Below are 15,714 nucleotides of genomic sequence, written 5' to 3' on the forward strand. Positions count from 1 at the left end.
GGGGGTGATATGTACTATGGGTGGTCTTTGTAAGGTACTCTTGTAACAGACAATGGCACTATTCATATGAACTGCCTTGCACAGCTTATGAATTTACTGAGAAATTCAAGCTTGCGTTTTAGTTGCTTTTTTTCTCTTTTCCTTCAAAAGGACTATGTATCAATCATCAGAATTATACTTCATTGGACATATTTCCACATATAACTACCAAAGATGATGTTTTTCTCTATAGCAGCCACATCTTGGGGACTGCTTCTTTTCCAGTTCTGGCTCCTAGAAAGATGATTCCGAGATCTGGCTGACTTCTGCTTGAGACCGAAGAAGACTGGTAAATATGTACTTACTGCAAAGGATCCTTGAGCCAGACTGAAATTCTTCCAAGCCTTAATCTTTGTGAGTTGCTGTGGTCAAAAGAATTCATCAATGGTAGTGAGACCTCTCTGAATTTAGACTGGACAACAGATAAAAAATCAGTTATTTACCTACCTTGATGTATTTCCAGCTCGTTAATCCTACCAGAGCTTTTATTCAACAAATAGAGTCTTCTAAGACCCAGAGTTACCTCTATACCACAATAAGGCCTTAGACAAGAATTTTGGGCAAAATTAATTTTTTTCACATGCCTAAGAATTGTACTCTTACAAAAGCAAATCTTACTTCTCTAAGACAGTCATTACTATGCCAGGACAAATTTGGTCTGAGAAACAATATTAGGAGTCTTTAAGTCCAAACACCTACAAGTTTTTAAAATCTAAGGATTCTCTTCCTGTTGCTCCTCATTCCTCCCTGACTCTTTGCCTCCTGAGGATAGCAGCCAGGATATCAAGAGAATTTACAAAATTTATCTAAATTTTATCAGTACTAGAGTTAATATTAGAAAACACCATCAGTCAAGTCACTTTCATTTTACAGATGAGAAAACTTAGGCCCACAGAGGGAAGATGACTTCCTATTTGAAATCAATGGCAGGGCTAGTACTAGAACCCACATTTCCTAACTTCCAGTTCAGGGGCCTGTGTATTACAAGGACATAACTCACAGTTGCTGGAAGTGTGCTTAAGAAAGGAGAATAAGATCTGCACCCCCTCTTAGGGCCTAAAGTTTCTTCTCCTGTAAACTTCTACTGCAACTATATGCCTGGCTGTAGAGGTTTAAAGCTACAATCTATGAACTCTTCTGCTACAGTCCTAGGAAATAGCTTGGATGTTCTAAACAATCTGACCATGTGCCTGGGTCCAGGGAGCTCTGATATCATGGATCTGGCTCAGTGGAAAGCGTGGGGGGCATCATGGGCTCCACCATTTCACTGCCTGGGCAGGCTTAGACAAATAAGTCACTTCCCTCTTTCGGGCCTCAGTTTCCTGTCTCTACATTGATAAGGGACCACCCCCAGTCTGTTACATCTCTGGTAGTGACTTGTGCGAATGGGACAAGTCACTTCCTTTCTCTGTACCTCAGTTTCCTCCTGTGTTAAATGAGGTGGTTTAGAAGGATCTCGATCTCTTTCTTCCCCCACCTTCGAGGAAGAGGGGAGCGGGAAGCCCTGTGGCAGATGGGGAAACTGAGGCTAAGAGGGAGAAGGGAGAGGCCTGGCTCCAAAGCCAAACCCGCCCACGAACCCAGGCCGAAAAAAAGGCATCGCAACTCTAAAGAGATCTCCACCCCGCCTCCCTCAACTCCTCCGGTCCCTGACCTGCAGGAGGAACGGGCGTGGCGGGCCCGGCCCGCGACCGTCCGCCCGCCCGCCGCCCCGGCCCCGCGTCAGCGCCAAGCCCGCCACCAATCCTTCCCCTCCCGCCGCCCCGACCCGCTCCTCTCCCCTCAGGCGGCCCGGGCGCCGGGCCTCACCGCCTCCGCTCTGGCCTCCAGCCCCGTCCGCAGCCGCGCGCTAGACGAACGAACGATCGATCGAACTAACGAACTAACAAACAACTGCCCGCGCCTCCGCGCAGGCGCGAAGGGGCAGAGGGCGGGGCGGGAACGCGCAGGCGCGAGCACGGTTCCCGAGCTTAAGCCGCAAGACCAAGCAGCGGTTGACCGAATCATCGATCCCTCGGGCTCTCTTAGAAAGACAGGTGGGAGGGCTACCACGTGTGTAGGTTATGTGGAGGCGGGGAGTGTGAGTGTGGAAATTCTTCCTCCTCGACAAGACCCATAATTTCTTAACCCTCCAGTTCCCCAACAAAAGCCCATGAGCCGCCGGCCACGACCTTGAAAATACAGTATTGAGGCCCGCTCGAATCAAGGTCTCTTTAAAAGGCGTGGGCAGGCGGTTCACGTGACGCCTCCAGGCCTGTGCTCGTCTCGCTTTATGTGTTCCATGCTCTCATTGGTTCCAGTGCTTTAATCATCCGGGCCCTAGGACCTTCGGATAAAGAGGGGCACTGGGATTGGTCGGTAGGGACGGAGGGCGGGACTTTTGCCCACGTGATTGACTGATGAGGCGGGGTTCCTCGATTGTCTGCAGATGTGGGGGAAGGGGTAGCGGGAGGTGGGGGGGGGAACCGCCCTCGAATGGCACGTGGGCGGGGCTGAGTCGCTGTGATGGACGCCGCAGCCGGGGCCTATGATTGGTCGGCGGAACGGGGCTGGGGCGCTGGGATTGGTCGGCGGCTGGCTGAGGGGGTGGAGGACAAGACGGGTGGGGCTGGTGAGGCCAGAGCCGAGCAGTGTGCTCGAGACGGCGGACGGGAGCAGACAAAGCGGCGGTTGCGGCGGCGGCGGCGGCGAAAGCGGCGGCACATGGTCTGCGGCGGGGCGCGCTCCGTGGCCGTTACTGCAACGTTCGCGGGGGCGGGGGACGGTTGGGCGCGCGCTCCGCACCAGGCGACCCCGCTGCCCTCGGGGCTCCCGTGACTCGTTCCCCCGCAACCCCCCGAAGAGGAGGCCTCAGGCCGAGGCCGAGGAAGAGACAGAGTCGGAGCCTGCGCTTTCGAGGGGGAGGAGGCAGAGCCCCCGCCGCGTGCAGCCGCCCTGGGAGGCGGAAACGAGAGCGGCGGAGGTTCGAGCTATACGCCCCGCCCCCTCATTTTTCCGGCCACCCCCCCAGGTTCCTGGGGAGGTCACCCCTTGCCTCCTGAATTCTGATCACCCGGTTCGCCAAGCCTCGAAAGAAGCTCACCCTCTGCTTTTCAAGATCGGAAGTTGGGGAGGGGGGGGTCCTCACTGCACCAAGATCCCCCGGCCTCAGTACCAGCAGTAAATCCTCCTGACACCTGCCCAAAGACTCTTAGGGAGCATTACCCCTGGCCTCCCAGACTCAGGGACCCCCCCCACCCCCCACCCCCCATCCAAGACTTTTAGGAAGTACACACGTCCTGGGCTCACTGTAAGGAAACTCCAAGACTCGGGAAAGTTTCCTTTGCCCCACCCCGTCTCCAAGATTGGGCTGTAGGAGGCCTCTGACCCCAAAATTGTTAGGGAGCACTGCCACCATCTAGAAGACTTTTAGGGGAGACAGCTCATAGCCAGGAGTCAAAGAGAAGAACAATTCATTAAGCAGTTCCTGTAGAGCTTTGAGGGTACCCATTGAACCCAGATCTGGATTAGCGTATCAGAGGACAGTTTAAAAAAAACAAACTATTCTAGAACTCTGAGCCTCCCCCCTCCCTTCAATGGAATGGTGGCAGGACTTGCTGGCCAAGGAACCTCTCAAACCTGGTTTTTCCTGAAGAGAGCTTTGAAAGGTGGTCCACAGCATTTCCTACAGCAGACTGGAAAGTTGACCCTCTGTCAGTACAGATTGATTGTCTCTTTGGAGGCCTCTTTTAACGACTTTCTGAAATTAACTCAAGAGGAACGCTGGCACCTCAACTGTAGTTCTTTGGGGGCGTAAAAAATATTAGGATAAGTGATTTAAAACTTAAGTCTTCTGACTGGGCCTTAGAGACCCACATGTTCCGATCTTGACGAGACTAGCAGTCATGGCATTTGCTAATTACAGCAGTCTGAATCGAGCTCAGCTGACATTTGAATATCTCCATACAAATTCGTAAGTATCCTGGGGGTGCTTCCTAAAGTCACCCCTAGCAGCGTTCCTATGAATGCGGGAGCCATATTTTCCTTTGACCTTTGAGATTTCACAGGTGCAGCAGCTTGACTCAAGCCATGGGGAGTCTCCGGAACAAAAGGGATCAGTGAAGTATTGGGTAGTTGATGCAGAAGAATTCTCAACTTATTGGCTCAAGCTGTTCTACAGTGTTGATCTAACAAGGAGAAGCTTTGATTGAAGGCATTTTATATATGGAGCTGTTGCATGGAAGTGTTTTAACCAAAACTCACCAAGGGCTGGCTGATCTGTGGATCTCCAAAAGGGAGGATTTCCTAGCATCAACTGTTGTCTCCTTTAGTGGGAGCAGCCCTTCCCCCTATTCCCCCCCCCAAAAAAAAAGATGATTATTGGAATGAGTGTATTAAAGAAAGGAAACAATTTTGGAGAAGAACTGCCAATGATAATTCATAAGAAGAATAATCCTATTTTTAGTGGTAAACAGAATAGGTGCAAACTTTCCTGGGAGTTTGCATATCTCTTGAATAAGCAGGCAGTAATAATAGCATCCATTTAAATCATATATTTAAACAATCTATCTCAAGAATATCTGCTGATTGCAATCCAGAAATCTCCAAGTAGGGACACAGCTATTCACAAAATGATTTGTCTATGGGGCTTCACCTCTTGTACCTAGAAAGACTATCCTTACTCTTCTAGTCTTGAGGCCGGTTGTAGTAGCAGCACATTGTTTTTGTACTTGTGTTGGTAGTTTTTTCTTTGATATACCAGAATGAGGGAATTGCTTTACTACTTGTTCAGTGTGTTATTTAAGCAAGGCCTTCCACCAACACTCCTGGGAGGAAGGTAAGTATTCTAAGGTTCTGTGATTAGTGAGTTGAAGAAGTTTCAGTTGCTCTTGGTGTCCTCTGTCTGGATCAGAATAGAAGCTTCTAGTTCCAGATTCACATGTTGCCAGGGTGCTGAGTGTTGGTAGAAAAGGACAATATGTCTTAGTCTCTTAAAGTTCCCTGGAAGAGTTTTACAGAAAAAGTGAGTTGCCTTAATTTTCCCCTTGGGAAGGAGTAGGATATTTAGGAAGTAGTGATCTCTGATGTGGCAGTGATAAGATCAGGGTTATTTGTTTGTTTTGGTCCTGGGGAAAATGCTCTTCTTGCTACTTCCAGAAATGATTTCTAGAGCACAGACCCCAAGTGTCAGGGGTCAAGGCAGCTAGATCTGATGAAGCTCTGCTTGGGAATGAGGCAAGGGAGGGAGAGAAGGGAAATGCAGCAAATTCATTTTGCTGCTCGGTTTTTACTTTTATTTCAGTTTGTGGAAAAAAGACAAAAATAATTTTAAAGGAGGTTTGGGGATTTTTTCTGGATTTCAGGTCATACCAGCTTGCAGCTACTTTTTTTAAAAAGCACTTGCATCATAGTGTTGAATATGCTTTGGAAGATGTGGTGATTACTGTTTGGATTATATGACTTTCAAGTTTGAGGAAGGTTATAGACCCTCAGAATAGGAGCCTCGAAGGTCAGATTAGTCTAACTCTTGCTTTTCCATCTCTCACTTTCTCTCCAGTCCATCTAATTGAATTGAGTAGATTTCTCAACCTCAATCATATGGCCTTGAGATTTCTTGAAATTAAACCACCGCTCCTGTCCCGAAGCATTAGAGAAGGTCTGATTGGACACCATTTATTGCATCTACCACTAAGTCAGTCTTGAGCACCTGATAAATACTTAGTTTATGAACCACAGCCAGGAGAGAAGGTAGACCTTCTTTAAGATACTTTATTCAGTGAAGGAAACAAAGCACAATTTCTTGACCTCAGAATTAGAGTTAGGGTTGGAATTCTCACTGAGCCTTAGAAACCCCCATGTTCAGATTTTGATACAAGGCTTGAGACCAGTATGTAGTCATGGTGTTAGAATCTATCTCAAATGCCAATTCCAGAAGGAAAGAAACAAGTACTGAGAACATAGATGAGCGTCAAACAAGGATGAGGTCAATGATTTCCTTACAAAGGATGCATAGTGGTATAGTCATCATTGCAGGAAAACAAGATACGTATAAATGTATCAAACAAGGATGAGGTCAGTGATTACCGTACAAAGGACAAAGCAGGGACAGGCTGTAGCTGGAACACATCAAGGCCAGGGCCTGAGACAGGCAAGGTCGGAGCCTACGTGTGATTTTTCAGCATCAAGGTACTGTGCTAGGTTAAAATTCTTGCGGTTCTCTTAGGCATTGAGATGGAAATTACTGCCCCATAGCTGTTGACCAAGGCATCTTTAGGGGAAAAAAGGTATCTCTTTTTCATTAGTGGCTACTCTGATTATTGCGATTTTTTAAAACCAAACTCAATTAGGCTTTGGCCCTGTCTTTTAATTTAGAATCTAACATCGTGTTTGAATGATTCTGAACCATATAAGAAACAACCTCTTGTTCATTTATTAAGAAAAAGTTGCTTTTTAAAAACAGGAAGTCAATGAATCAATAGTTAATAAATATTTATTAAGTCCTCTGTGCCAGGCACTGTACTAAGTGCTGGGGATGCAAGTTCAAGACAGTTCCTGCCCTCAAAGATCTTCCAATCTAATAGGAGAAGGCAGCACATAAAAGGAAGCTGAAAAAGGAGGGTAGGGGAAGATTATCCATGTGGAGAAGTCTGAGAAATCCCAAAGTAGCGCTATCAAGTGGGAAAGGAGCCCTTTTGATAAATGGATGTCTGAGAGTTCATGGTTCCACCCAGATCAGAGGCAATTTGTTGTCATTTGGTTGTTTTGGTTCCCAACCAACCCCACCCCCCAGTAAAGTCTAACTCTTTGTGACCCCATTTGGGATTTTCTTGGCAAAGATGCTGGAATGGTTTGTCATTTCCTTCTCCAGATCTACAGATGAGGAAATTGAGGCAAACAGGATGAAATGCCTCGCCCAGGTTCACAGAGCTAGTCAGTGTCTAAGGCTAGATTAATCAGATACATAGGGGGTAGTAATGAGGTGTTACTATCCAAGCTGATGAGATTTTGCAGGGTGATGAGGTTTTCCCCAACCATGAGCTTCCAGGCTCGTGGTAGAGAAGTGTCTTTTTACTATTGTCACATTGAAACCCTGTTGTCAAAGATGTCGCCCACTTTGTGCCTATCCCTGATGATGACATGAAAAGGGATTTCTGTCTAGGCTTTGAACTGTTTTCTCTGGCCCGTTATGACCATTTTCTTATTTACTTTGATATTCAGATATTAGGATAGAGCTAACTACAGGTGGAAATTTTTTTTAATGAACTAAGGGTTTTTGTACATTGTGCTTTTGGTGTTGGATGTGTTTGGTTCGTGTTAATGGGATGTATTAGAAACTGGATATCAACTACGTGGTTTTGATGTGGTTAGTGACAGAAGTTGGTATGTGTGGCTTTGGTTTTGCTTATGAAAAACAGTACATGTAAAAGAGTTGACAGTAATAGCATGGTAGAATTTAATGAAGGTGGTAAGACACTCCCCATCCCCCAGCGTCATAATGGTATATCTTAGTCATTTAATGGTTTGAATGTTTTGAATACTGTAGATGGCCTGGGAATTGAACGTGGGGGCTTGGGGACAAGATTCTTTGGCCCTAGAGACTAACCTGTGGTCACATGATAATTTCATCTTGGTTTACCCATCTGTGAATGGATATGGAAATACCATCCAAATAGGATTACTAGGCTCATTTTAACAGCTTTGCACCTTTTAAAATGTCAACTTATAGCACAAATACTGTCATAAATTTATTCTGGATACAAAACATCTCTTCTTAAATTTCTCTTAGAAATCTGGGCAACTGCTTAGCTATGAGCAGCGTTTCCTTCTTGGAGAAACTAGAAACCAAGAAAATACACTTGAGCTAAGTTTAAAGCTAATAATTTCTGGATCCTGGTTCAGGCCTGAGCATAACTAGATAAAGTATCTCAATATGTAATTATGTTTTTTTGTACTAATTTTATCGTGCAATGAAAAGTGAGTTTATAATTCCAAAGTCCTTTCTGTAGAAACTTTGTGGAAGAGTTTGTTGAAAATCATCTTTAAGTGATTGATCTCTTAAACCTACAGGCAGAGGACTTAGAAAAAAAAGTCAGGTTTTCATTTGATAGTATGTCTCTTGGATACATACCCAGAAGGGTCATAGAGTATATTTTATGTTTCTTATGAGCCTTCTTAGTTTGGTAAGGCATGTGTTAATAGAGCATAATTAAAGAGCTCTTACTTCATGGGTTTAGTAACAGTACTCATGGGATGAAAGAACCGTATTACTTCAAGCCACCTTATTTTATAGATGAAGAATCAGGCCTGGAGAACAGCGGTGACTTGCCTGCCTATGATCACACAGCAGAACCAGGCCTGCTGGTCGAAGCCTTGCTCTGACTGGCTTTTCACTTCTTCTATCATACGGTTCTTTTTGGAAAGTTGGCGAAAGAATGGAATTGGCTGAATGGGATTTTAAGCTTGACTTGGCCCTTGTTCAGAAAGTCTGGCTCTCTTGTAGGGCAGGGCTGTTGAGGCCACTTTGAGGGAAGGCCTGGAAAGTGTTGACGTTCAGGGCTCTGATTTCGGAAAGTCCGATGATAACCCACTTCTCCGAAGGGCTTTTTTTAAGGTGTGTCATTTGCCAGCTGAGAGTTATTGGCCTGTGATCCTCGTGGCCATGTCTCTACACTTGAAGCTGCACCTGCTGCACTTTTGGGAGCCCGACTTGTGCCTGGAGAGATTGTTTTCTTCTGAAATTATGTTCACTCTAAATTCAGATTCCAAGCATATCTCGACTGGTGTAAGTGGGGAAAAAAACCACCTGAGATCACTTGGGAGGAAGCTGCCCTAGCATTCGGGGACGTGCCGGGGGGGGGGGGGGGGGGGGGGGACCCTCAGGGAGGTCCCCTGGCCTCTGAGGGTAGTGCTGGGTATGCATGATCCCAGGACAAGAGCTTGTGTACTCATGGAACCATTTGCTGGTGTCCCAAAGGAAATGGTGCCAAGCTGGTTTGTTTCTCCCTTCAGATTGAAGAAAGTTTTCTGTGCTTGTCAGAATTAACTCTTTTTTTGTGTGTGTGAGGCAATCGGGGTTAAGTGACTTGCCTAGGGTCACACAGCTAGTAAGCGTTAAGTGTCTGAGGTCAGATTTGAACTCGGTTCCTCCTGACTCCAGGGCCGGTGTTTTATCCACTGTGCCACCTAGCTGCCCCTGTGCCTGTCAGAATTAACTCTTACCCAGAGCCCAGCTTGCTGCCCAGCTTTGAGGGCCTCCTTCCTCTGTTTCTTTACCGGTAGGCGCCTTATCCATATTGTTTCCTTGGTAGCATGTGGAGGCATGTCTGTCAGGACAAGGATCATTCCATTTTTGTGGGTTTTTTTGTCCACAACCCCTGGTATATAGTAGGTGCTTAATAAATGATTGCAGATTAATCTGATTTCTGAGTGCTAAATTCTTAGGGGATTTGCAAATTCCTCATTAGGTAGATCTGCTTTTTTTTTGTTCTAAATTGAGGTGGAAAGGCTACTTATCTTTTGTGGGAGCATCTTTATAATTATGAACATTAATTTCATTAATTTAGTATGTTACCTGATAGGAAAATGTCATAAGACTGGTTCCTTTAAAAGTTTTTGTTTTTAAATTTTAAACATCTCCATCTGCTGTGTTCTTCAGTGCCTTGATTTCTGGTAGGATGGTGGTTGGGGTGTGATGATGGTAGGAGACAGGATTTAGAATCAGAAGACCTGAATGTAAATCCTGGTTTTGCTACTATTTATATGAACTTAAATTTAAAGGCCAGATAGGTGGATAGAGTGATGGACCAGGAAGATCTGAGTTCAGATCTGCCCTTAGACACTCATTAGCTAGCTGTGTGACCCTGGGCAAGTTACTTCACCCTGTTTGTCTCAGTTTCTTCATCTGTCAAATGAGCTGGAGAAGGAAATGGTAAAACCTCTCCAGTATCTCTGCCAAGAAAGCCCCAAATGGAGTCATGAAGAGTTGACATTACTGAAACACCTGGACAACAATAATACATAACCTCAAGCAGATCTCCTCCCTTCTTTGTGCCTCAGTTTCCTCTTTGTACGATGAAGGGATTGGACTAGAGAGATGATCTTGTGGGTCTCTGAACTCTAAATCCAGTCCTGTGAAAATGATTGGGCAGCTAGATGGCATAGGGCAGCTAGATGGCACAGTGGATAAAGCACCGGCCCTGGATTCAGGAGTACCTGAGTTCAAATCTGGCCTCAGACACTTGACACTTGCTAGCTGTGTGACCCTGGGCAAGTCACTTGGCCCCCATTGCCCCGCAAAAAAAAAAAAAAGAAAGAAAGAAAATGATTGAGAGACTCCTGATCTGCAGACTTCCTGTCATTTAGAATTCATTTCAGCTCTTTGTGAGGATCTCATTGAAAGACTCCATTCTGGATTTGAATAGACAAATCGCCTGGCCTTTATAACCAAAGATAACGGAGAGATGTCCTCCATTATTCCCAGTTTTCCTGTATGTTGATTTCACAAAGGCCTAGGTTAAAAGTTGAATTTCTGTTCTGGTCTCCATTTGGGAGAGTTTTGTCATTAGTTCATCTTGGAATTCCTGTGAAGAATCAGTCTCTTTCTGTTCTACCGTCACTCCCTCCCTCTTGTCTTCAGATGCATTTTCATCTGTGATTCAACTAGCTGAGGTCAAGCTCATTTGAATTCTTGAGCATGTCACTCAGGATTTCTTTGCTTCCATATGCATTTCTTCCTCCATTCCCATAATTCCCCCTTATACACTATCAGTGCTTTCTTTACAATAGCTCTTTGATAAAGGTATAAGAACTGACCCTTATTTTACAGATGAAGAAAACATGCTTAGGTTAAATCACTTAGCCAAGCTCACCCAGCCCTCATTAAATGTCAACACTTGGGACTCTGCATTTTCCTCTCATAGCTTTAATTTTCTTGTGAATTTCTAGCAGTTGCCTTTTGGCATTTTGTTCTAGTCTGAGGGCATTGTGCTTCCTTGAAATCTTTCACCCTTTGATTTTCTTAGATGTCAAGGAGGAAGAAACCTGTTAATATTTGGAGTAGTTTGAGGAGGTTAAATATGTCTTAGGCACCTTTGCAGCCTCTGGAAATTCTTATCAATGATTCAAAAGCTGGCAAAGGACAGCCGGAGAGTCTTCAGGGCCAAAGGTGGTGCTAACACAAAGTCTGGTCTTAGGTCTTTATGAGTTTCTCCCTGGTTTTCATAATGGAATACTACAGAATGCTTTTTTTTTTTTTGGTGAGGCAATTGGGGGTTAAGTGACTTGCTCAGGGTCACACAGCCAGTAAGTGTCAAATGTCTGAGGCCGGATTTGAACTCCGGTCCTCCTGACTCCAGGGCCGGTGCTCTATTTACTGTGCCACCTGGCTGCCCCTACAGAATGCTTTTTTAAAATCCAGTGATATACAGAAGACCCTGAGATGAACATCATTATAATGGCACATAGAGACAGTAACCTTGCTGCCCACTTAGCTGGGACAAGTCCCTTCTCTCTGAGCCTCAGTTTTCTTACTTAAAAAATGGAGAAAATGGAGCCCACGGCCTCCCAGACAAGTGATTTGTGAGGAAAGCCCTTGGTAAACCTGAATAGGCTACTTAAGAGCAAGAGATAGAAGGAAATGAAGATCCAGAGTCTTTTTTAACTGGATTCCTCCTCCTGAACAGATCATGCCTTTTTAAGATAATTTAGACTTCAGATAGAGCCAGAAAAATTCATTTTCTCCTCTTTTTGTCGTGTGATCTTTTTTCTTGGTTTGGATTAGAAGAACTCTCATCCCTGCTCTTCTGGAATCTCTGATTTATGTCATCTAGAAACATCCAGAATGTGCTTTGTTTGCCGCACAGGTTGGGACCCCAGGAGGCCTTCTTGAATTGCCCCAATCTCCCTGGGGTACGATAGTCCACTGGCCAGGATCTGACTGACTCAGGCTGATGGGCGAACTCCCAAGTAGTGTTACCTTATGGGTACCTTCTTCAGACTTTGCTAGGGTGGTCCTCTTGGGCCTGTCCTTAAAACCATTACACCTTGGTGACCCCTGTTGGGACTGTGGTTCCCCTGGTGTCATGAATTCACAGTGACCTTCATGCTTGGAAGGGCCAGGAGAAGGTTTTAGTTGATGTTAGCTTTTTTTCCTTTTTAAAAGACTAGTTTGATACCTTTTTGTCCTAACGCACATAGCAGTGCCCCAGAACAAAAAATGAGATAGAGGGGGCAGCTAAGTGGCGAAGTGGATAAAGCATTGGCCCTGGATTCAGGAAAACCTGAGTTCAAATCCGGCCTCGGACACTTGACACTAGCTGTGTGACCCTGGGCAAGTCACTTAACCCTCATTGCCCCGCAAAAAAAGAGAGAGAGAGAGAGAGAGAGAGAGAGAGAGAGAGAGATATGAAATCAGAAGAGTTCAGACAAAAGCTTGTGCTTTGTGCTGCCAGCATTCCAGTCTCCTCTAGGTTTCCCAAGAAAGAAAGGAGGAACATTTCCCCAACTCTTCTCCTTCATTAGAATTTTACTGGTTTTGTTTTCATTCACATTTTTATCCATGTGCATCATTTCCTTCTACTTCATGCAAGTTTTCTCTTGCTCCTCTGGGATATCCCTTGACATCATCAGATCATCAGTTTACTTGTTCTCCATTCATAGATATCATCCCCCCACCCCCTGATCTTTGCTCCCTTAGAGCTGTTCTGGATATTGTGGGATCTGTGAAGCCTTTCTGTCTTTGAGTAGTTTGGCTTTTGAAAGCTTTCACTTTATAAACAATCTTCATGTTTTTATTTTTTTGAATGCACATGTGACCAGGGATGCCAGCCAGGGTACTGTTTATCTTGCATTCAGGGATTCCTTCCTAGGGGGCAGCTAGGTGATGCAATGGATAAAGCACCGGCCCTGGATTCAGGAGGACCCGAGTTCAACTCCAGTCTCGGGCACTTGACACTTACTAGCTGTGTGACCCTGGCCAAGTCACTTAACCCTCATTGCCCCCCCCTCCCCCCCAACACACACAGAGGCAGGAATTCCTTCCTTCCTTTGTATCCCAGGGGACCTTTCATTTAATCGAAGAGAATTTGTTATCCAGAAAGGTTAAACTGCCTACAGTTGCTGAACTAGAAGTCAATTACACTTAATTATTTGGCTCATTATAAGTTGGTAGCTGAGTTTTGTCAACAGTTTTTTTCTTGGGGGTGAGCAGTAGATTCACATAGAGGTGACTCATTTCCTAGAGAGTCACTGCCTACCCCTGAGATGAACAGTTTGGAGTGGAGGAGGACCTAGGTTCAAATCCCAGTTGATAGTCAACAGACTCCTCTAGTTCTGTAATCTAGGCCTGGGGTTCTTCCCCTTTTTTGCTAACATATTAGCAGTCTGAAGCCTACAGACCCCCTTCTTGGAATAATCAGCATTTACCTACATGTGTAATTGAGGGAAATACTAAATTTTAGTTACTGATGAGTAAAAAAATTAAGACTGTTTTTTTCCCCATTTAGATTCTCATAGACCCCCTGAAACCTATGCATGGATCCTCTGTGGTCTTATGGGCCCCAGGTTAAGAACCTAATCCAGACAAAACTTTGAGACTAGTGGCCATTGTGGATGTTTTTGTCAAACGATAGATTAATGTGAAGAAGTCCGGCAACGTGTCAGACTTGCCGTCAGCCCAGGAAACCTGAAGGAGCTCATCAGTGGACAGGCGATGATTGCCAGGGTTACCGGTTACAGTCATAATCCACCCTGATGTGTTAATTGTGGGGCCAAGCGGAGGAAAGGAGGCTGCTCTCCTCCCCACACACTGGTGTGCTCGGCCTGGGGTGCTTTTGTCACTTGATATGACCTTAGTTTCAGAGGACCTGGGTTTGAATCCAGCTTTTGCTACTCATCACTGAGGGACTTGACTTGTTAGCTCCCCTTAGCTCCCTGGCTGTGACATGACAGAGCTGTACTCAATTCAGGTGCCATCTAGCCTAATTGGTCTGTGAGAAAATAATTATTGATTACCAGTGTATGGGGAACTTCAGATTCCCCTTTGTGTTACATGCTGTCAGCTAGACTCCAATGTCTCCCCCTCAGGACCACACCCAGATAGATAATAGCCAGTCCTGGTACAGTCTAGATAGGGTCTGAATTCTTTGGATTAATTACCAAATATAGTGTGAAATTTAAAATTGGATATTAGATCATAAATCTCCCCTACTTAACTTTTCCCTTAATTTATCTCCCAGACTAGTAAATGGAAGAAGCTTCTGGTTTTCTAGATAGAGCCTTTATTGTATATAAGGTGTTGTTGATTAGAAGGATAGGGAAGTAGAAATACAGTAGAAATCGTCTTAAATCTAGGCTTAGTCTATATTTCTTATAAAAACTCACCAAACCAAAAAAGGCCACCTTTGGAGTGAGGGAGACCGTCTGTGCTGCGCCGCCAGGAGTCCCGCCAAGCAGGCAAAAAGGCCTACTCTCGTTCTCTCCACCCCGGAAGTCAAAAAACCCGGCAGGCAGTCTGACATGCGCAGCAGGCGGACTGTACCCGGCAGGCAGTCTGACATGCGCAGCAGGCGGACTGTACCCGGCAGGCAGTCTGACATGCGCAGCAGGCGGACTGTACCCGGCAGGCAGTCTGACATGCGCAGCAGGCGGACTGTTCATCTCCTCCCCAAAAGGGTGGTCCTTGAAAAACTGGCGTCTTTCAGTTATCCTAACCGACTGTTAAAAACTTTCATATTTTACCACATTTCCCCCCTTTGCTTCCTCAAGAAATGGAATGTTTCCTTGATGGAACAGTAAAAAGAATATAATAACTTCTGCTGACTAATAATATGCGAACAACAATACAGAAAAGGAAGAGAGGAAAGTTTTGTCCAGAGGGGCGATTTTTTTTTCTTTCCTCATGAACCGACGCTTTGACATTAGTCTTGCAAAGGGAGAGCCTCTGCAGAGAGTACATGTTACAGATAGTATATAACAGAAAGGAGATAGTAAAAGCTAATAAAGCAAAACAGTTCATATAAAGTCTCTGAGTTCTCTTGTCTTCTTGAAGTGGTAAGATGTCATCAGGAGGAAACTGGATTCTGGTCTGGAAAACTGGATTCTGGACTCTGGTCTGGATTCTGGACTCTGGACTCTGGTCTGGAAAGCTGGATTTCTTCTTTAACTGTTTGAATTGCTGTATTTTTTTTTTACTAAACCTTAGCATAGCATTTTGCAATCAGTAACACTTTTTACCACCATGTGTCTGGATCAAAGTCAAATTTAGTATGTGTTCATGACACCTGAAAATGTTATGGAAAGGTTATCATACCATATCTCATGGTTCCGAGACAGCCAGTGATTGTGCTAGGCCACAGGTGAATTCAACTGAGTGAGATAAAAAGATAAGTAAGTTCAGTTAAATTAGGTTAAATTAGGAGGGAGAGAGGATGAATACTGGACTGTGCCTAGTAATTGTGCTCTACATAGTCACCATCATAAGCAAACCATGGACTTATGTATACCTGTCTCTCCTTTTGTTGCACATATATTCTCTCCAGGGCCTGCATCAGAGTTCACAGCAAGTTAGTCTCTGAAATGATAAGTTTCCATATTTCTGAAATCTCATTAATTTCACCAAAGACAATATGATGGTAAAAATGTGTGCTATGCTGCATAACTGAGAATATATTAGTGATATATACAATAATTCCAAACCAT

At 44.9% G+C, this 15,714-nt stretch overlaps 1 protein-coding gene across 1 annotated transcript in view; it reads left to right on the plus strand.

Annotated features, from left to right (window-relative positions):
- The first annotated feature begins 2,690 nt into the window (after positions 1–2,690).
- MORC2 (MORC family CW-type zinc finger 2) overlaps positions 2,691–15,714 on the plus strand; it is a 62,472-nt gene continuing 49,448 nt past the window's right edge. Inside the window, exon 1 of the mRNA XM_043972165.1 lies at positions 2,691–3,991. Coding sequence (XP_043828100.1) covers positions 3,924–3,991 — 68 coding nt within the window. The 5' untranslated portion in view covers positions 2,691–3,923. The remainder of the gene's footprint in view (positions 3,992–15,714) is intronic.

This window comes from Dromiciops gliroides, chromosome 1 (assembly GCF_019393635.1).
Source record: "Dromiciops gliroides isolate mDroGli1 chromosome 1, mDroGli1.pri, whole genome shotgun sequence".
NCBI classification, from domain to species: Eukaryota; Metazoa; Chordata; class Mammalia; order Microbiotheria; family Microbiotheriidae; genus Dromiciops; species Dromiciops gliroides.